Genomic DNA, 19,308 nt, shown 5'->3' on the forward strand with positions numbered 1-19,308 from the left:
CTCTCTTCTCATTTCTTAAGGAATGATGTCCCTATTCACATGCACATCAGTCCGTATTCACATACACATCAATTAATTGCTATTGTAGGAGTGGATATCATTGCCCAGTCAGCTCATTTATCCACCCATTATTTTATCCAATATTTATTAAGTGCCTAACTACATGCCAGGCACAGTTCTATGGAATTCTGCTGGTAGTATCTTCACTTTCAGTCTCGAACAGTGAGGTGACATACTCTAAAATCATTGCTCTAGAATCTTCGTGGCATCACGTGGAGGCTCCTTTTTCCTCTTCCCTATATTGCTGCATATCTCATAACAGCTGAAGCTCACAGAGTCCCGCTCTTATCTCATTAGGTTAAGAAGCTTTCTAGATGGAAGGAACAAATACCCAGTGTTCTATTTTGCAAGTAATATTCTTTGATGCTAAAGTACATTTTATGTGGGGTAATCATTGTAATTCCTTGAAAACTCAGAAAAGACAGGCTTTTTTCACTAGTTCAACGTCAAATAAATGAAAGCATCAAGTGGATTTCCAAATGATTCTGTTCTCTGGCCAAAGTCATTTGGTATTTTAATAAGTAATTTGGATGTGAAATAAAGTACTCACATAGGGTAAAATTACCTCAATTACCTACAAACTAACTAACTAGAGTCCTAAAATAACTTCAATTTTTTTTTTCTCACACACAACTTTTAGGAGAATGAGGTAAATCACAAGTGAACACGTTGATATACTATTATCAGTTGATGCTCTTCAAAAACAAAGAAAAGGCAATGGAAAAAAGCCTTTCAGATTAAGCTTGCAGCCTATTTTCGCCAGCATTCTCTTTGGTTACCTTTATTTTCTTTGAGTTTTGTATACATAAGGATATATAAGTGGGTGCTTAATTTTGAAGCTGGTTTAGGTTTATGAATATCATCTTCTCGCCTGTTCTTGGTGGGATAGGGCATGCTCTAATTTTGGGGTTTGTTGTTTTTCAGTCCTCTTCTATGAAATCAAGATAATTCTACAGGTTTTTTCAGTACATAAAGCCCTTCACATTCAACTTTTATTTTGGATTTCAAATAATTTAAGCTGTAGTTTGCAAATGCGAAGGAAACATTTTGAAATTCAAGCACACTTGTTTTCTGTTAGTGTCAGAGCCTTAGTTCAGCCGAGCAAATATTTAATGAGATCCTACTAAGCACCAGGTCTTGTGGCCTGTGTATATAAGAGTATTAATAACAATTACCTCCAGACAAATATACAGACAGATTATTTCAACGAATTAGTTTGATGATACAAAGGAGAATCGGTGAGAGGTATTTAGACCAATCAGGAGATCGAAGGAAATCTTCCTGAAGAGTCTGATCCCTGATTTAGTCTTGGAAGGTGACTAATATTTAGGCAAAAGCATGGGGAAGAATGAAGAGCATGAGCAAAGCAAAAAGGCACGAAATCAATTGTGTTGTATCCCAATGAACTACGGTCAATGAAAAGGTATACTGGAGTGGCAAGTGTGAGGTGAAGAAGACTAGTGATGAGTATAGAGAGGCAGGCACTGGACTAATTCTGGAGGTCTTTGTTTCTCCTACTAGAAGACTGACTTTAATTCTAAGGAAGATGGACAGCCATTGTTGGGTTGTAAGCAGGGCAATGATATGCTCAGATAAGTGTTTAATATAAATCATTCTGACTGTGTGAGTAAGAAAAAAATTAGGATGACAAGACTGAAAGCAGGGAGACCTGTTAGGAGGCTTTTTTTCAACGTTATAGACGAGGAATGCCTAGGGATTGAAATAGGGGATTGGTGGATGGTCTGGAGATATAGATTTGAGAACTGTCCACAATGGAAAATCCACAGAGCATGCTGATTTATAGGACTGGACTGGCTTTATAACTCTGCCACATTCCATTTCAAAGCACAGCTCGGCATACAGGAGCTCTCTCTTAGTGAAAGGCCAAGGGAGTTTTCTAATCAATGTCTGAACATTGGACAGCATGGACCTCAAAAGCAGTGAGAGTGTGAGCTTCCAGAATATAACCATTTCATACCATCCCACCATTTAAGATGCAGTATAATAACTTTACTACTAATTCCCTTCTTTTTCTAAACTGCCAGCTGTGTTTCTCTTTAATTATATTTAAAAATAACACCTACTTTCAAAGACAACCACATCCAAGCTGCTATTATGGTTGTCTTTTGAGCAACTGAATAAGTCCTCAACATTGTAAACTCTCCAACCCTTAAAATCTCAAAAGGCATCACAAAGCTCGAAGGGTTGAGAAAAGATGACGCTCTCTAGCTCAACATATTTTTTCACCAAGTTTCCACCAATACCACTAATATCGATGTGTCAGAAATTCTACTTGCCAAAGGTCATGTTTTTCTGTTAGTGCTATGGTCTCCAGAGAGGACAGTCAGTGTATCTGGAATGACTCTTGTCCTAATTTAGTGCTTACAAGATCATGAGAAATTCCTCAATTTTGCCAAGAACAAATAGGTGCAGAGCACATCAATTTTACATAGAAGCCATCATAAAAATGGGTTTCCTCTTTAACCGATTTCATAATAATGAGTTTTCTGTTTGTGGCCTTTACCCAAAGAAGGTAATGACAAAACAGCCACCGATTCAGCCAAACTATGGGATTAAGGAGTGAGAAAAGCAGCTGGAAAATGAGAAAATTGGGGGAAAGATTAAGGTTATAAGAAATATTTCATTAGGACTGGATTCAGCTTAAATGATCCATCTGTAGAACAGGTTTTTGGAAGCATCAGACCTTATTTAAAATCCAGTTAGTCCCCCTTTTATTCTTCTCAAAGAGATCAGCAAGGAATACAAAACTAAAAGATTTTTCAGAACCCGTTTACTAACTGACAAGCTCTGGAATAATTCTTTTGGTTTGACTCATTGAGCCAGGATGCTAACATTATTTAAACATTGTTTTCTATTTATTCCTGGATTTTTCTCTATTCCAGAGTTATAACAACTGTGTAATTTACCAGAGAAAATGAAATTGCTCTTTGTTAAGTACACATGGAAAATCATATGCTACAATATGTATTGAACATTTAGTATGGTGAAAAAAAAAAGCTATATTTTCAAATCCAAGTTTGAAACCAATTCTGTGCAATTTGGCATGCACTGTGGCATACAGAGGGATTCCTATGTGTTGGTAACAAGTGAAATTTTCTGCTTGCTTAAAAATATCAAAACAGAAGAAGGACATCTTAAATAAAACCCCAAATAAGAAGTACCTTAAGAGAAAAAAATGGATTAGACTATAGCAAAACCTAGAGTATCTGTTCAATAAAGGACCACAGACAATGTCACTCAGATAGGTAGCAAACTGATAGATCTAAGACAAACAAGAGATACTTTAGAAAATATACCACAGATTCCTGCAAATCAACAGCCACCAGACAAAAGAACGTTATCTCTTTTCTTCCCCACTTCCTCCCTTACTTCAACACCGTGCATTCTCAACACAGATCTTACAAAATCACCAGTCAGATCACGGCTTCCAGTTCACTCACAGAAAGAGCCAAACCTTGTAGGAAGGTCTACAGGCTCACCCCCACCTCCTTTCCTCAACTCCAAGCACCCTCTCCCCTGCTTTAGTTCAACTAGCATCCTTGATCTTCTTGGATCACCCAAGTACACTTTGCACTTATCCTGGAATGCCCTCCCTTTGCTTTTCTGCAAGGTGTGCTCCTTCATTTCCTCCTTATCTTCGTCCAGCCCTTCTGGATCATCCCGTGCTAACTAGCAGCACCCCTCCCCCAACCTTTCCTTATCCCATTTTTCCCCCTCCATAGAAGTCATTACCATGTGACAATCTATATTTTCCCTTGTTTATTTGTTTACTGTTTGGGTCTCTTCACAAGAAATAAGCTCTACAAGATCAGAAATTTTGCCTGTTTTTTCCCTTTGTTTTAAATTTTAAAGATCATAAAGGAGGCCGGGGTGCAATATTCACATTTTCCCCTTCTCAGCTATTGGGGAGTGTTGCATACAGACAGCTCATTGCCGAGTCTCTTTCCTGGTCTATTGTGCAGAAGAAGAGAGCCACCTGGCCCGAAGCAACACTCCCTCTTTGGGGTTGCCCACATCAGTGGGTATCAATGGCGGGATGTGAAGGTCAGCCCCATTTGTTCTGATTCAGTACAATTAAGAGGGGCCCTCCCATCTTAAGAGCTCTGTAGGAACATTGCTGTGGCTTTTTTTAAACTGCACCAGTTCAGCTTCTCCCTCTGCCCAGTCCTACTTTCCTCCCTCGCACAGATGTTGATCCTGGGACTACTACTCAGTAAACTTTGAATGCACAGATCTCAACCTCAAGGTCTACTTCTTCGGAAACCCTGCCAGGATCACAGATGAAGAAACTAAAAACAGAGTCTAAGTAACCTGCCCACGGTCACATTGCTAGAAAGTGGTGGAGATGGGATCAAACCTACAGGCTCTAAATCCAGAACCTGTGTGTGTATGTATGTATGTATGTATTCTTTTTAATGTTTATTTATGTATTTTGAGAGAGAGAAAGAGGGAGAGAGCATAAGCGCTGGAGGGGCAGACAGAAAAAGAGAGAGAATCCCAAGCAGGCTCCATGCTGTCAGTGTAGAGCCTGACACGGGGCTTGAACTCATGAACCATGAGATCATGACCTGAGCTGAAACCAAGGATTGAACGCTTAACCAACTGAGCCATGCAGGCAACCCCAGAACCTGTGTTTTTAATCATTACTTCCTGCTGCTACACAAATATCCATACTGCCCCCTACCACCAACAATAATTTAAAGTATACTGAATACCTTACAGTGCATACTTAGGGGACAAAAAGGAATGGGATTAGGGATGGGGGATGAAGGAGAAAATGAATAGAGGAGAATAAGTGGCAATCATAATGTGCCATGGACTTGGAGTATGATTAACTTAGATAACAGACAACAAAAACCCATAGTCGTTTGGGTACTAGGTTGAATAGAACAGATGAATTCAGAAATAAAAATGGGAGTGAGAAGGGAGTAAGAAGATGGGATAATGAAATCATACATGAGTGTTGATAGCATTTATGATTTACATAAACCACAGAGTATGGGGTCTGGTGTAGTTGTTATAAACAGCTACCGCAAGAGGTACGGTTGTGTCACTATAGTTTCCTTCATTCTTGGAGTTCAAGGACTGACTTAGTTATCATATGCACCGTTTTTGGGTTTGAGGATAAGCTGTTTATCCTTCATAGTCATCATTCACACATCCAAAGGCTATTATTGCGGATAAATAAATTAATGTTATTTTAGTGCTTTTTATAAACCATGGAATGTTTTACAAATAATTATAAGGGCACCTGGGTGGCTCAGTCAGTTAAGCCTCAGACTCCTGATTTTGACTCAGGTCATGATCTCCCAGTCCGTGAGATTGAGCCCTACATTGGGCTCTGTGCTGACACCATGGAGCCTGACTGGGATTCTCTCTCCCTCTCTCCCTCCCCTGCTCAGACATCCTCTCTCTCAAAATAAATAAAAAATAAATTAAAAAACCCAAATAATTATGTATTAAGTATCAGCATCCTTACAGATTTATCTAAGTATGCTCTGACATCAAGTGGAACTATAATCAAATCTTTCCACCTATTTTAAAAGAATTTCTTTCTAAGAAGCTCAAGTCTTGGAAAAACTTCTCAATGCTTGGAACCCTAAAGTACATTCTTCCTTGTAAGTGTACTGAATTCTCTATATTGTGAATCCATGCCATTTCTTTTTTTGGTTTTCTGTGGAGGCAATGTGCCTGCCATTTTAGTGTCAAGAGCAATTATTTATTGTTCTGAAATTGTAAACATTATTCCTCATTTCTTGTCTATCTTGCGTAAGTCCAGTTCTTCTGACATCAACCCTGATTTTACTTCCCCTGAAGGTATGGAGCAAGCTGCCTCTTCCAAATACTGAAAACTGTGATGGGATTCGTGGGGTTCTTCTCATTATCTCAGCATCAATACTTTAAACCGTGGATTTAAAAATAACTGATTAAAAGATTCAAACTTCTAATTAAACTCTTCAGAGAAATTATATTCTTAGAATAAATGGGAATAAAGAGCAAAGGTAATATATATTCTTTTAATTTCATTTTTAATTTTTTGGAGTTCAAAGTTCCTTGCATTAGTTTGTTATAATCATCTTTCCTATAAGTAGATATTATTCTCTTTTACTGATAAGATAAATGATTCTCCAAGGAGACGAGGGTAAAAATCAAACAGGCAGCCTTCAAGCCAATTAAAAATTTAGAATACATATCTTCTGATTTGTAATCCAAAGCATTTCTATCACCCTACACACAATGATTGCATTTCTTTTCCTAGGTTTTTTTTTTTTTAAACCCATACAGATGATTCAGACAAAAGTTGGTAGCATCCATTTCACATTCTCAAGCAATCTTCTCTAGAAATTCAGACAACTCTTACTATTCTACTGGGGTGAAAAGTTATTTTTATGTTTAAGATGGTAATCAGGTTGAAAACAAAGTATAGCCAAGTTGATAACAAAGGTTCCTTTCTCCTCCTTTTTCATTTTCCATCATTCTCACTTTGTTCCCTTCTTCTGTTTGCTTTTCGTATTTTTTCCAATTTTATTATCCATTACGTGTTCCTCATTCATTCTACCTCTATTTCATTACTCCATTGCAATATTGCTTTTCTTTGAGATGAAAAGAAAGCACAATGGATTGCAGCCCAGGAAAAGCTGGGATAAGATTTCAGTTGCAGTTCAGATGGCTATACGCCCATCTTCAGGCAAAAGAGCAGCTCTCAGGCATAGGATAACGAAAGTGAGGAAAGTTTCCACTTTCTCCCCCTGTGTATTGCCCTGAAAGAATCTCAGCCCTTGCATACATGGTAGAATTTCTTTATTGAATCAGTATTTAAGCTGAAGCTGCTTACAAGTGATGCCCGTCAGATTTTGGCTGTCATGGAGAAAATGCATGGTGAGGCATATTGTGTTTGCTGGAACCTGACCATGACAGTGAAGTAGAGAAGACACAAATCGAGGTCAGGAAAGGGAATGTGTACAGGAACACGGAAGAGAAAAATTTCTTCGCCTTATACAAGAACATTTTATGGAATGAATATTCAATTCCTTGTTATTTACAGTATATTTAACATTTTATTTCTGCAGGGAATTATTTTTCTTTTGATAATTAGAATCATAATTTTTCCCATTGTGTGCTAAGAAGAGAATTTACATGTAATCTCCTTTTGAGTAAAAAAAAAAAAACAAAACCTGTGTCATAGTCATTGTTACAGCTGCAGAAACCTTGCCACAATACCTAGGTTCTGTCAGGCTTGTTCAATTCAACCAAATTCCTGAGTATCCTCAAATTCATATTAGAAACATAACGATTTTTAAAAAACAATTTTTAAGTTCTCAAACTTCTTACAATACTGTTTCCCCATTTTTGGCAATCCACAGTAATCAGAAATAGCAGCCTAGGGTCTAAAATTTGTTGCACTGTAAACACCTCTTGCGCAACCCAAAATGTACATAAAGTAAACATCCTAATTTTAGACATCTGAGTAATACCATACAAAGTTAATTTTCACAGGATAACTTTACGTTAAATAAAAATATATCATAACTGGTTTCATACAGTAAAGTTATCTCAACAATTGCCTGGATATTAAAAATCAGTCTTGATACTAGTCATGGATGTAACCTTGATTTGTTACTATACATATCTGATATTCATCTATTAACTAATTTTTTTGAAGCTATGTAATTAAATAAGTTGTAAAAATAGGCCCAGTGATTCATTTTACCTCACAAAATGAAAATACGCCCAATTGCATCTAACCTTAGAAACATTTGATTTCTACAGATATTATCATACAACTTCCCATAAGATGTTATTAAAATTCACTTGTGGAGTTTTCAAGACCTATAGCAGGATAATACATTTATAATTCTTTTAATAGTTAAAATATTTTTAACCAGTTAAAAAATAATTTTACTAGAATTATTTTTTATTTCTAGAAATCTATCAAAAATCCAGTAAATCCAGAAATATTTTTAAGAGAATAAAGGAAAATATTCATGGCTTTGTCTTTATAATATGACTAAAAGGCTTTGAGAGAAAAGCAGGGGTTAAAAATTATTCTTTAACCACCCACACACCCCTGGATTTTAAGAGGAGGTTTCTTTAATACTTTTTTTCTTACTGCAGTATTTGTTGCTTAAGGAAGTCTGTGGGAGGATAAGATGTTATTATCCCTCCTACACACACCCGTTTTCTTATTTACAACATTAAATCTCCATATATATAAGTACTTGAAACGCCAACCCTTTTCTTTCAGCTATGTTCTTAAATTCTTTGGACTTTGGTCCACACGTTACCACGCATTACCTTCCTATAGGACACGTTTATAGTTAATTGTAGTTTATCCTGATTTTTTTTTCAAGTGTGAGACTATCCAAAAAGGGTATTTGAGGTAGATGCATTTCCAACTGTTTGTCTGAAAACAGAATTCCATAAGCAGCAAGTCTTATGTTCAAAACAAATAATACAAAATTATTCTTTGCATTAGTGAGTTTTCTTGAACACTAAAAGGACACAGTCACTGACATGGGAAAACCCAACCTTTAAGATTTGTATGCAGTGTTTCCTATTACACTGTAAGTTACTTTTATAAATGAACGCATATTTGCAGATCATGTTGGAGATTAGTAAACATGTTTTACCTAAGTAAAGTTAGCCCTTTGAACTGTTTCATCTGAATAAATAGATCAATAGTTAAAATTTTTAAAATTCCCTATAAAATATATACTAATGTCATGAAACCTTTATATCGTTTTCATATTGTGGTAAAAATGTTCCCTCAAATGTAGTAAATGACAGATATGCCCTTGTGCAAATGGGTTAAACTTAAATTATTTTAAGGTAATTAGTTCTAACCTTCATTGCTAATATAAAATTCATTAATTTAAAAAATACAGGAAAATCTTAAAAAAATAAAAATTTATGTATTTTGAAGTGATTTTGGATTTGGAGGTTTCATGATATCATTTATAATAGCTACACATACAATGTGTTTTTGCAAATAAATCTGTTCACTTCTCTATTCAGATCAATGCATTCCAGTTGGGAATTATATTAACTTTTGTTAAAAGAAATTAGAAAAATAATCATTAACCATACAAAGTGCTTGCAAATATGCCCCAATTATTAACTAAATACACATTATTGAGAATATATCCTATGGAGACCTGTTAGAACAATCACTAGCTAGGATTGATGGATTAACCAAACAATCACAAGTCATTTAATCACTTCTGGTTAATTCAAAGGAAACGGATTCTGGCTCCTCTGATGCTTGGTAACAGGAACTCTGACAGAATACAGAGGCAAGACTATCTTCTTTAATAGCAAGGGTAGTGAATCAAATATATTTTGTGTACAATCCAATGGATATGTGGATTGGAATTGTTCAGGTTACCCTAAACTAGGTCTTTAGGTTTAATTAACTCAGCTTTTTTGGTACGTTGTAGTAGAGTAAAAAAATTAAAGAAAATTAAAACTATTAGTATTTCAGAGCAAAGTAAGACAAAGACTAGAAAAAAAAAGTAATTTAGTTTAAAAAAATGTTTGGTCTTTGATTTAAAAAAATAGTTTTCACAGAGTAAATACTCAATACCACAACTTTCAGAACAACAACTATTGAAAAAAAGAGTACAACTCACAATTAAATGGGTTATATGTCCTTTCCTTTTTATAAAACAATTATCTTTTAAGAAGTTGCTTTGTTGGGGCGCCTGGGTGGCGCAGTCGGTTAAGCGTCCGACTTCAGCCAGGTCACGATCTCGCGGTCCGTGAGTTCGAGCCCCGCGTCAGGCTCTGGGCTGATGGCTCAGAGCCTGGAGCCTGTTTCCGATTCTGTGTCTCCCTCTCTCTCTCTGCCCCTCCCCCGTTCATGCTCTGTCTCTCTCTGTCCCAAGAATAAACAAACGTTGAAAAAAAAAAAAAATTTTAGAAAAAAAAAAAAGAAGTTGCTTTGTTTTTTTTTTTTCCTCAAAGTTACTATAAAGCACAAATAATTGAAAGGAAGAGTAAAAAGCAAAAAGGAGATGAAAATAAGAAAAGCAGAGTGGTTTCTAAATAATGTACAAAATTCAAGTTATAAACATCATATTCACGGCATCGAAATTATTTCCTAAAACATACTACCTTATTTAGATCACTGGATAACACACGGAACCAAAGATCTCAATATGGACTGAAACAGGGAAGAGTGATGTTGACCTCACTTCCACATGCATGAGCTAATTACAATGAATGAAAGCTGGAATCCACCATCAGAAACACAAACCATGTCTTCTTAAGAAATAAATTAAAATGAAGAAATGATGTGTGATATGATAGGGGACTCAAATGGAAAAAAGTATATTGTGGCATTTTAACAGAAAGAGCAATGAAGATTTTCTGTGGTCCAGTTTGTTTTGTTTTTAAATTTTTTCTTAACATTTATTAACATTTATTCATTTTTGAGAGACAGAGTGTGAGTGGGGGAAGGGCAGAGACGTGGGAGTCACAGAGTCTGAAGCAGGCTCCAGGCTCTGAGCTGTCAACACAGAGCCCAACGCGGGCTAGAACTCATGGACCCCGCAAGATCATGACCTGAACTGCAGTCACACCACTGAGTGGTGTGACTCCACCCACCCTGACTGAGCCAACCAGGCGCCTCGAGTTTGTTGTTTTTAAAGATGTAAAAAAATTAACAAGACTTGTTGCATGAACAGTGGAACAATCGAAACTCAACGTAATTATCTGCAAAAGCAGGTAATCTATATATAAAGACTAACTATAGCTGGGAAATAAACAGAATTTTGCATACGAACTACTTCCTTCCAAAAGCAACACTTTTAAAACTGATTAATTCCTTAATATTCTAATGGTGAAATATCTACTCAAGCAACTTTTTCCTTTCTTTTTCTCTTTACCATTTAATTTGTTCTAAACTCTTCTTTCCAAATAATTAGAGAAGCTTTCTTAGGAACACTATATTAATCAGTCAGAGGGGCTGGCAGGAAAACAATTTCTTAGAAGTAGTGAGAGACTGTCCTAACATCAAATGACTGTTCAATGTCATGTGACATTAAATACATCTTAACGCTCTCATGGTACTAAATCTTGACTTCTGTTCTGTTTTAGCCTTTATGGGAAAAATTGCTCTCCAATATTTTGCTGTAATTGTGTTCTCTGGGTAGTACTTAAACTAATAAGACTTTCATTACATAAAGCAACTTGATAAATCTTTGAAGTATTACCCAAACTAGACACTGTGATAAGTTAGATCTTTCTTGAACCCAAGGCCTTCTTTTCTTTATCTTTCATCAAATTCTGCATTTAAACACTAAAATTGACTTGGAATCATACATTTGATCATTTTATACAGCTTAAGCAAGGCCTCAAGAATGTATGTTTTTATACATTCTCTTTTTATTATTCTTATTGAAATTATACCTAACTTTTTTTTTTTCTTGTTGTGCATAAAGGTGGAATTTTGTTTGGATTTCATTTGAAAAAACATTTTGGGATATTTACAATGAATATTCAATTCATAAATAAAGGCTTATTTGACATCAGATCAAATTTAAAAGCTTCCACCTCTCTTTTGCATACTTCCTTAAACACATAATTTAATAATGAAAATACGTCTTACATTAGTAAAAATAATAGAGATTAATTTAGCCAAAGAAGTAAACCTAATATCTTATTTTCATGGGCTTATATTTTGTTTATCTTTTTTACCTTTTTTTATGAACTAAAGCTCCTTCAGTTTCAAATTATTGATGTGATAAATAAGATCTTGTTTACATGATAGTTATGTATGTGTTAATCCCAATACCTGGTATTTTAGGGCAATATTACATATTTTAAAATCTCAACATTTAAGTAATTTTCTCATGAGTTCTTTCTGCCCTGCTAAATGTTCTTGGAGGCTTCCTTTAGGAATTTTTGAAATGCATATCTCTCTTAAAGATAACTCAGGCACAAACAAATGAATGAACAAGAAAGATTAGATGAGATGTTCTTAAGTATGATTCATAAGTATATCAAAATATTTGCATGTGTACACATTTATGTAATAAGTAGAATGACACTTTGTTTTCCCTTTTCCTAAAATGAAAAAGGTGAATTTGTATCAGACATCTGTAATGGCAAATACATAAGTTAATACCCATAAATAATATCTACAGGTAAGTCTTCAAATATATAAAAAGGTAACTCTTACCTCCATCTCCAGATCCTGATCCTGCATCTGGGGGAGAAAGAAATACTTTGTTTTTGTTTGAAAACATATTCAAAAACCACTTATGACTTTATTTAGTTCATGTTTACTTTCTTCATTAAAACAATCATATAATGGAGAAAATTACTAGTATTTAACCTGAAAATATACATTCACATCAATTTAATTTAATTTGTATAATATAACTTATAAAATAAATTCTGTATTATTTTCATTCTTAAACTTTGTAAGAAAAACTATTATCTAGCTTTGATACAATTCCTAAAATGGACTATGTAAAATCTCTCATATTTTTATTTTAACCAGGATGAATTTGGTGCCATTAACTGAAAAAAAAAAAAAAGGAAAACAAGATGCTTATAAGAGTGAGATTCAGAAATTAAACAGGCTAAGACATGTGGCAAATAAACTCATAATTAAGGCATATTATTATACATCACATATACACAAAAAGAAAAAAAAAACAGTTTATAGATGATTATCTTTTCATGTAATTGCTAATATGTTTCCAAATACCACAATTGTGGATGAGTTTATCTGCCACCAACTTCATCCTTTGTTTTTAAAATCAATAGAGGAGTGACTTTTGTCTTTGTGCTTAAAATTGGATACACCCTAAGTGATGCTGTCAGGAAAAAAAAAAAAATGATACCCTGCCTTCGACATTCCTCTTTCTCCATTTCTTCTCTCCCCTCCCTCCTACATAATTACAGTTGATCAAAGGTGTCGATTTCTGACAACTCAGTTCCAAGGGCCAGTCAGTTTTCTAGGTGGGAGTCAAGACCATTGAGTTTCTATCTGGTTCTACCTCTTAAATGTGGACATCATCTTCCTTTTGCCTCTCCACTTCTTTTCATTCTAAAAAATTTTTTGATGTTTACTTATTTTTGAGAGAGAGAGACAGAGTACAAGCAGGGGAAGGGCAGAGAGAAAGGGAGACACAGAACCCAAAGCAGGCTCCAGGCTCTGAGCTGAGCTGTCAGCACAGAGCCCAACGTGCACTTGAACTCAAATACGGGAAGATCGTGACCTGAGACAAAGTCGGACGCTTAACTGACTGAGCCACCAAGGCGCTCCACTTCTTTTCATTCTAAATACATTTGGTTATGTATTTTTAATGTTAATACTGGGGATTAAGACTGATACTGGTATTCTTTGTCTGAAATGCCCTCATCTCACACGGAAATCTCAATGATTCAAGAACGATATCAAATGGCACTTCTGAAGGAGTAGTAGTTTAAATAATCAGCCTTGGTGGAGACTCATATTCACTAAATTCATAGAGTCTAACACTGTATTAAGTCAGAAAGCCAAGTCATTTATTAACTTGTGTCTTTAGCCCAGCAGAGTCTTTCCTTAAGGCAAGCTAACTGGTAAAACAATTTATAAGAAAAACCCTTCTTACTAAATGTATGACCAAGTAAGGATTTTAATCATATGCCTTCTCTGTTTAATGGTAACAGATCAACAAAGGCTGATGCATTCATCTCCATAGTAGAATAGTGCTGTCAACTGAACTGACAATCAGAACTCATGGCACCATCACTTTTGGATAGGACAGTGCTTGAATGGTCAATGTTTACATACTTTCACAGCTAAAATTTGAACTAAATTTATTTGAATTAATATTAAAGTTTAATTCAGTATTACTTATAACTATCAGAGCCTAACAGGTTGTTATATTATAACACGAATATATTCTATATGTTTTAGTTAAATGTGTACAGTTTCTTGTTTCTTCTGAAGACTGTAAACTTTTTAAAATCAAGAACCATGTCTTATTCAGCTTTTTATCCTTATAGTCACATAAGAGGAAATATGTAAAAGCTTACAGATTCAAATCTCCAAACATTACTCATTTGACAGCATAAGGAATGTTATGTAACCTTAAGCTTATTTGTCCTCTATTCAATGAGTGTAGTAATGTCTATGTCATTGGGTTGTTTTGAGGCTTACTGCACAATAGCATGTTTTAAATGCTTATCACTGTGCCTGGAACATAAAAATTAAGGTTTTGAGTAAACATCTTGCCTATTCATTTATAGGTTTTCTAATAAATACACATGGTTTGGGAAAAGAAAAAAATGGCAGCAGTATACCCCATGTATCTTCCTAAAAAGTGAAGGGACATGATCTTTAAGACATTTTTTGTTTTATTAGACCCAAATCAAGTAAGTAGGGAAGAAAGGAGGAGTAGATGGAAAAAATAACCACAGGTCCATGGCATCATTATGAAATAGTGATGAAAAGTTTTGAGGCTTCTCTAATATAAAATAAGCCATCTTGGCAAACCAGAGACAAGCAGTCTACTAAATTCTTATTGATGAGACAAAAACACCTAAGAAGTCATGCTGTTGAACTTGAAAATTTGAACTCCTAGCCAATGCACTTCTTATAACACAAAACATTGAGAGTGAGACTATTGAGCAGACTGCCTAAGAGGAAACCATTTTTTGGACAAAAAAAAAAAAAAAAAAAAGATTTGTAGGTTCAATGAAATATACTAAAGTTATATCTTCTACTGGCTTTTATTCCTAGAGATCACAACTTGCCATCTGTATTCAGTGTCAAATAGCATTTTAAAAATAAATGGAAAATCTACAAAGAAGGAAAATTTCTTTTAGATCAAAAGTCAGAATTCTAATTTATTTACAGTCAGACCTGGTTAATCAAAATTACTTTGGTCCCTCCATCATTATTCAGGTCAAAAACCTTTTAGATTTTTAAGTCAATGGGAAACATTCAGCAAGATTGGCTTACTAATTAAATCCTACAGAAATCTAAGTATGCCAATCAGGTAGGTATGGATTACTCAACTGCGATTAAATTTTCTAGTTGGCTCACTCTTTATTTTCATAGTATAAACAATACATTAGGAACTAGAATGTAAAGATTTGTGTGAATCAGGAGAATGTGCTTGCCTGAACCTACAAGAAGTTGGAGGTTGGCAAGTAAGAAAGAAAGATTATGGCACCAAATGTTCCTAGCCATACCATAACTTAATGATTCTTTATTATAACTGCCCACTGACTCTCATTTGGCTACTGTCAGAGACACACTGATAAGCTAAATGATCTTGAACAGACAAACCCTTTTCTCAGTAGTCTCTGCTATTTGCCTCCAACATTCTTGGCTTCTAAGAGTCAGAGGTTCCATTTTTCCCCCCTATTTGATTCATCTTAATATATCACTTTAAATTTTCTCCATAGGTATGGCAGATTGATTTTTCATATTTAGTTTGCTCCCTGTCTTTCTTTCTGTTTCCCCCATCTCTACTATGATAGTACCATGCTGGCCCTCCTTCGTCCCTACTGGGGAAGCAAGTCCAATGCCTCTCACATGTTGCTGTCATTTTCATTCGTTACTTCTTAGATGAAGTGGCAATGATCTAGTTGCTCTAGCAAATAAGAGGTAAGTGGGGCACCAGGAAGGACGTTCACATAATGAGGCAAAGAATCATATAACAGAAATGATTACTTAAAAACCAAAACCAAAACAAAAAAGCCTACATCGTCATCTGTGAGTAATAACATCATTCTTTTCTGCTAGGTTTTAGGAACTTTACTAGTTACTGGGACAATTTGAAACACAATCAATTACTAGCCATCAACAGACTTAAGATAATCTTTTAAAGAATACAAGACTTTGTCCTTGCTCATTTACCATCCTGACCCAACCATCATACACATGACTTTGTACAAAGTTCCCTAGAATAGAAAAACACCTGTTATCTACAAAATACGTGTGATCTATCTAATAGTTGTTATCTTTCTATTAAAATAGACTTTTCCCAGCACGATTCTGTATTTTCACTTTTGAAGGAAGCTCATATTTTTTTCTAGTGCTGCTGAGGTTACCCAAACTTTCACTTTCAAACCCAGATCTGCAAAACTGTCCTCTGGCAGATGATGCTATTGTTCAAAACAAACAAACCAACTTTATCCGTGCTTAGATAAGTTTCTCTATATTTGGCACATAGGCAGTAAATCTAGAGCTCTAATTATATTATTCAACTGTCTGCACTTCATTAAATAACATATGTATTAAAATCAACATCCTTATGGTAGATTTTCTCTTTCTTCCATAAGTGATTCGAAATGTAAACGAGGCAAAAATAAGAATAATGCATGCCTTGTGCAAAAGAATAAGAGGCTTATCCAGCCAGTATAGAGTCTGAATGATTTATCTGGAGATAACATAACAGGAAAAGCAAAGGTTCCCAAAGGTCTCGGGAGTCTTTAGGATCACATACATACCTGTGGCACATGATCCTTCAGACACCACAAGTATCTCACTCTGCTGTTTGCATGCAGCCTGTCGCAGGTAGCACTCATTCTGGTAACTCTCCCCATTGGAGCCACACACAGGCACATAGTCACTGTTGCACTGGGGAACACACAGATATAAGCATATGGTTACTACTGGAGTCTGCATACCTTTGAGACCTTGAACAGAAATAATCATTTGCAAAAGAAAGTACCTGTTTTCATTTTCAGTAATCCCCATCATTTCCATTAAGTCTTTGACCTTACAAGGGCATCATTCAAAGATACACAAAAGTAACGGCAAGTCGGGCCAATCAGTCATTTGATTCAGATTTGGGGGCAGGGGGGAGAAAAAAAGCTTCTGAATTGATCAGGTAATTCCAACAAAGTGATTGGACAAGCAATTGTAAAAAGATATTGCAAAAAATGTATCAACATTATTTAATACTGCTTTTCAGATATATGTCCATCTGGCTTGGTGGAAAGAATCAAAACACGCTACAACATTCACGTTATTAAAAATAGGTAATGCCTATCCGTGTTTGGAGCAGAAGTATATAGCTGCAATACCAATGAAGTCAGTTACGCCTTACTATGTTTTTTCTCTGTTGAATTTTAATCTTTACACATTTCTAAATATTTGGGTAAGACATTTGGATTACTAATTCATTTGTCACGTATCTTTAGATCATCAGATATGGACAGATATAGTGCAAGAAAAAAACAGCAAATGGAATACAAGGGAAAAATCGATAACTACTGGAGAAAAGTTTACTGGTAAGTATGTAAAACATATATATGTAAACTTGATTATTGAAAAGTATGACTATTAATATATATTTCATAAAAAGAAAAGTTCATTTTTAAAACAACCTCATTACAAAAAAGTACACATTTTACAATGTAAATGAGGCAACCTACAGGGTATACTCATTGTAATATAATCACACTCTAAGGCATTAGAGATATTTGGCTGTGTCCTATACCTGCTAATTACACTAGAGATGTGATTATCTCACGATTACTACTACTGATGCTTCACTGTTTAATTGTAACAGACATAATAACCACGATGATTACTTATAAATATCCACCTATGCTAGAAACTAAGTAAAGCAAATCATACATACATATGCATGTGAAAACACTCTTCTGTTTCTAGTTCTTACTAAAAGATTTGGATTTCTCATGGCTGTAAGTACGTAACATAATTTTGTACATACAAAATTAACCAATGATCTGGTGAGGTGGCTAGGAAAGTTTTAATGTATATGATAATAAACCTGAAACGCTATCATAAGTTAAATTCGACTCAAAGATTTATGCCAAAAAAAGAGAACAGATTTTCAGTAAGGTTACGATCTTATAATAAAAAAACTAAAATTTATTTTTTTACTCTATTTTCTTAGAATATCTGTATTTTCTCCCTCTCAATCAACCATTTAACTCTTGCTCTTTTTGTTTATGTAACGATGGCTTAATCACCCTAGTAATTTATAAATAAAATGGGATAAATCAATGTTCTCTGAAATGAAAAGTCTTATTTTATGAGTCTTGCTTTGTATCTGTTACTGAAAAACTAAAATAGAACTTATTAATAGTGATACACTTTTCTCCCAATAGTAAGTCCAAATTGTATGACACTCATATTATGATCTCCATAATTGCTAACATGATGATTTAGGTATGAAATCACATCTATTTAGAAATTACTTACATGTGATTAAAATCATTTAAATATTTTAAATATGACATATTTTAGAAATCTGCACTTCTACAATTTCTAATCTACATATTCTGGAAGCTCTCTATGCAGTAATTCCTTTTCACAGTTATACTGTTGGCTCCCAGACTCAGTCTATCTATGTGATCATATTTTTTAATGATTTTTTTTAATGTTTATTTATTTTTGAGAGAAAGAGAGAGAAAGGGACAGAGAGAGAGGGTGACATAGAATCCAAAGCAGGCTCCAGGCTCTAGGCTGTCAGCACAGAGCCTAACTCGGGGCTCGAACTCACGGGCCGCAAGATCATGACCTGAGCCAAAGTCGGATACTTAAGCAACTGAGCCACCGGGGCACCCCTATCCTATGTGATTATATTTAAACTTGATTAGAACCTTTTACTAATGAGGATATTTAAATAGGTATTCACTTCTGATCAGGTGATAACCTATATAAGGGCTGCCTTCCACAAGCTTTCTAAAATATATATGCATTTTTCAAAATGTTTTTATATTTTTGAGAGAGAGAGAGAGAAAGAGAGAGAGAGAGAGAGAGCAGGGGAGGGGCAGAGAGAGAGGGAGAGTCAGAATTCCAAGCAGGTTCCGCACTGTCAGTGCAGACCTTAATGTAGGCCTCCAACCCACAAACAGTGAGATCATGACCTGAGCGGAAGTCAGACGCTTAACTGACTGAGTCATCCAAGTGCCCCAACATATGTGGATTTTTTAACTTACATCTCAGAATTGACCTACCATAGGTCAATCTTCCAGTGAGCAGAACTGACGTAGTACCACATAAATGGTGCTCATGTCAGAAACATGGCCTGGGAGGATTTATGAGGAACCACTGACATTAAAATGGTATCTGAGTACATGGAGGAGAGATCAGAGAGAAGTGAACAACTGGTGACATAGTCTTGCTGACACTTTCAGTAGGCAGAAGGTAGTCAAAATTAGTGTGATGGCTGGACTAGTTGGCTTCTCATGCTCAGGTTCTAGCATTCTTGTCCTTGGCTACCTGTTAACCTCCACCTTCAAACC

The 19,308-nt window shown here is 35.2% G+C and overlaps 1 protein-coding gene across 2 annotated transcripts in view; it reads right to left on the reverse strand.

Annotated features, from left to right (window-relative positions):
- Positions 1-19,308, reverse strand: part of TMEFF2 (transmembrane protein with EGF like and two follistatin like domains 2) — a 232,423-nt gene that overhangs the window by 203,228 nt on the left and 9,887 nt on the right. For both annotated transcript variants that reach the window (XM_045480570.1, XM_045480569.1), the window contains exons 3-4: positions 16,537-16,666; positions 12,263-12,289 (exon numbers count right to left, since the gene is read on the reverse strand). In XM_045480570.1, the coding sequence (XP_045336526.1) occupies positions 12,263-12,289; positions 16,537-16,666 (157 nt within the window). The remainder of the gene's footprint in view (positions 1-12,262; positions 12,290-16,536; positions 16,667-19,308) is intronic.

The sequence above is a fragment of the Leopardus geoffroyi genome, chromosome C1 (genome assembly GCF_018350155.1).
Source record: "Leopardus geoffroyi isolate Oge1 chromosome C1, O.geoffroyi_Oge1_pat1.0, whole genome shotgun sequence".
Lineage (NCBI taxonomy): Eukaryota > Metazoa > Chordata > Mammalia > Carnivora > Felidae > Leopardus > Leopardus geoffroyi.